Here is a 3,300-nt window from a genome sequence, read left to right as displayed (position 1 = left end):
AAAAAAGAAATATAAAATTTAAAAATTTGACCATTTTAGAACCATTTATATTCATTATGTGAATTTGGGAGAAAAATCTGATTAATTGTGTAAATACAAAAATAGCAGTGCGTTCTTAAAATTATTTTTATATATGCAATAATAATAATAAAATTATTAAAATTTAAAAATGTATTATTATTTCTGATATTTCTGTTGAATTGTGACCTAAACACTCATAAAAAAGGTACAACAGCTGTCACCTTTGTATCTTATTTACCGCTACAGGGTCCATATTAGTACCTCAAAGGTATATTAGTATCTACACCTTTATTTCTGAGAGTGTAAATGTTTAAAACTTCTCAAATCCATCATAAAGTACCCAAAAAAAGACTCTCTGCCATTCACCGTACAATTTTCACCAAACCTCATTTTCTGTTATGTTTTGTTATTTATTGATCTGTTGTGTTCAGAAAGGTGTGTGTGTGTGTGTTCCTGTTGTCAGATTAGACATTGTTCCTTTCTGCTTTTTAGGTTGTTGCAGAGCTGCCAGAGGCCCAATTACTGACCCGTCAGTCCCACCCGACAGAAAACCTATAATTTGTACAGTTTTGTGATCAAAAATACATTTTGTACAGTTTTTAGAAAGAAATGTAAATATCGGTCCAATGTATTTTATGAAAAAAAGGTGCAAAATACAACAAACCGTACAAAAAAAAAAAACCTTTTGTGTCAAATTCAGGGAAATATTTTGACGCCACATGATAAATATGAATAAAACACCACAATGACTGAAACTGTTGTTGTTTTTTTTTAAATGTGATCCTCAAATTTCTCAGTATTTTCTTTCATATTTTGATAGTCAAAGTAATAAGCACACAAATAAATCACAACTCTTTTAAATATATTTACTTTATTTACATCAAAGCTTAAAGCTTGTACAGGTATGTGTACAAATAAATTATCCACTATTTTTCCTACAAACATAAACTTTTTTTTTTTTGCAAATTTAGTGCATCAGGCCCACAGAGTTTGTGATTGAGTGTTGAAATTGAAGCGCATGAGTGTTGTCACGGGATGTTTCAGACGCAGTATTTCCAGAAGCACTCTGTGTTGCTGCTTCGTTTGAGGTACTGCTTCCTGCTGCCCAGGAAACGGCTCAACCATGGCTTTTCCAGCAACACCTGAATGGCAAACATGAGTCAATATGTTAAATAAACCTGCATCGCTGTCTGTTGATATAATGCTGCAAGATGTCATGGGTTTCATTAAATCACTCACTTCCTTTGCAGCTTTACTCGGGACAAATCCAGCTGTTCTGAGCCCTGAGAGGGAGATGAAGAAGAACAAGACCAGGTGAGAGCTGTGCTGATATCAGTCCCATCTGTTACTATATCTTACAATTTATAATTATATTATTATTATAATATTACAAAATATTATGAATTATAATTATAAATAACTTATAATTGCTGTCCTTATAATTTTTTTTATAATTTTTGTTACTTGGGGGGGGGGGGGGGGGGGGGGGTATATATATATAGCCTTAAATTAATTTTATTTCTGCTAGTTACATTTACTAAACTAACTAAAACTTTAATGAAACCACTTCAAACTAAATTCAAAAATATAAAATAATTAGCCATATTTAAAAAAATGATAAGATTGGAACAGCTCACCGTCACTGCTGATGTCTCCAGTGATGAGGGATGGGTAACCGAATCCCACGCCGCCCTGGGACAGATAAACTTGCTCCGAGTAACTCCGGTCTTCTGGACTGACCACCTGCTCCTCTTCTACAAGAACTACAGGTGAACATGACGTACAATACCTCTGAAGAACATTTATGATATGAGTTGTTCCCTTGTTTTTTGTACCTGATGTGATACTTTAGATTTATAAGGACTAAATCCAGAAGAATTGTGGCAATATCTCCAAGATGCTTCAAGAAACCTACCTGCAAAATTGTGCACCTTGGGCAAAAGGCTACTCACACCTGTTGATTTAATTTAGTTAATAGAGGTTAATTGATAAAGAAAATCTATTTTTGACAGCATCCTCATTCTACAGCCTTTTTACACAAGTGCCTAAAACTTTTAACAGTACTGTAGCTTTGCAGGGAGGTTTTTTGAAGCATCTTGGAGACGTTGCTACAGTTCTTCTGGATTTAGTCTCAGTTTGTTCTGTTTCTTCATGTCACTCCAGACAGACTGGATGATGATCAGATCTCTGTGTGCAGCACTGACTGTTATCAGACAAATATCTCACTGGATTATTACAATTAATGGCAAAATGAATGTTTGGAAATGTAAACTGATATTTCCTGCTGACACACTACAGCAAAAGATAGAAATAACTGACTTAAAACCATTTTTTAGCTGGTGAAAATACCAGTGTTATAATAATTTTGGCCACCACTGTACAGGTGAACATGACGTAGCCTACCACTGAAGAACATTTATGATACGAGTTGTTCCCTTATTTTTTTGTACCTGATGTGATGCTTTAAATTTACAAGTACACTGTAAAAAGTGATAAGTTGACAAAAATTTAGGAAACCTGTTGCCTTAAAATTATCAAGAATTATAAAACCTGAATACACACACACTCATGGGGACTTGTGTCACGGTGGAGACCTAAATTGAGGTCCCCATAAGTACAAAAGCTTTTAAAGCATACAGAATGAGTTTTTTTAGAACGTAAAAATGCACAAAGTTTCCTGTAAGGGGTAGGTTTAGGTGTAGGGTTGGTGTAGGGCGATAAAAAATATGGTTTGTAGCCTACAGTATAAAAAACATTATGCCTATGGAGAGTCCCTACAAGGATAGCTGACAAGACTCTGTGTGTGTGTTTGTGTTTGTGTGTTTGTGAGAGAATTAGAGCACTTACCAGGCCTGGCGTAGGTCATCTCTGCCGAATGGATCAGCGGATGCCCCAGCAGAGGTTCGAGGATGGTGAGAAGCAAAGCGAAGAACAGAAAGAGTTTACACATCATGTCGACACGTACAGACACACGCAAACTCTCTTTCTTCCACGACTTTAGCCAGGAGGGTCTCGTCTCAACGTGTCCGTCCTGTTTCTGTCTTGGACTTATATACCCTACATCACTGGCCATGTCATCTCCCCGTCTCCATCGCTGACCTCCTCCCAACCCTTCGCATATTCTGTGCTTGTAAATTCACAGAGGATAAATGAATGGATCAATAAAAGTGAAAGACAGACGCGGGGTCTGTGCGTCAGGGATGAGTCGTGCTGTTTTACCAGTTCGGGATGTAATCCAGCCGAGTTCATAAATCCGCCCAAACGCAGGTGGGAAAACGG

The 3,300-nt window shown here is 36.6% G+C and overlaps 1 protein-coding gene across 1 annotated transcript; it reads right to left on the bottom strand.

Annotated features, from left to right (window-relative positions):
- Positions 1-1,061: 1,061 nt before the first annotated feature.
- On the bottom strand, positions 1,062-2,974 carry LOC306854739 (prepro-urotensin II-beta-like; the record flags this gene model as incomplete). The annotated part of the gene is made up of 4 exons (XM_079392982.1): positions 1,062-1,163; positions 1,261-1,304; positions 1,659-1,784; positions 2,869-2,974. The coding sequence occupies 4 exons, from the start codon at positions 2,972-2,974 to the stop codon at positions 1,062-1,064; spliced, it is 378 nt and encodes a 125-aa protein (XP_079249108.1).
- Between the last annotated feature and the right edge of the window lie 326 nt (positions 2,975-3,300).

This window comes from Barbus barbus, assembly GCF_936440315.1.
Source record: "Barbus barbus genome assembly, chromosome: 35".
Taxonomy (NCBI): Eukaryota; Metazoa; Chordata; class Actinopteri; order Cypriniformes; family Cyprinidae; genus Barbus; species Barbus barbus.
This window is presented reverse-complemented; position numbering and strand designations above follow the sequence as displayed.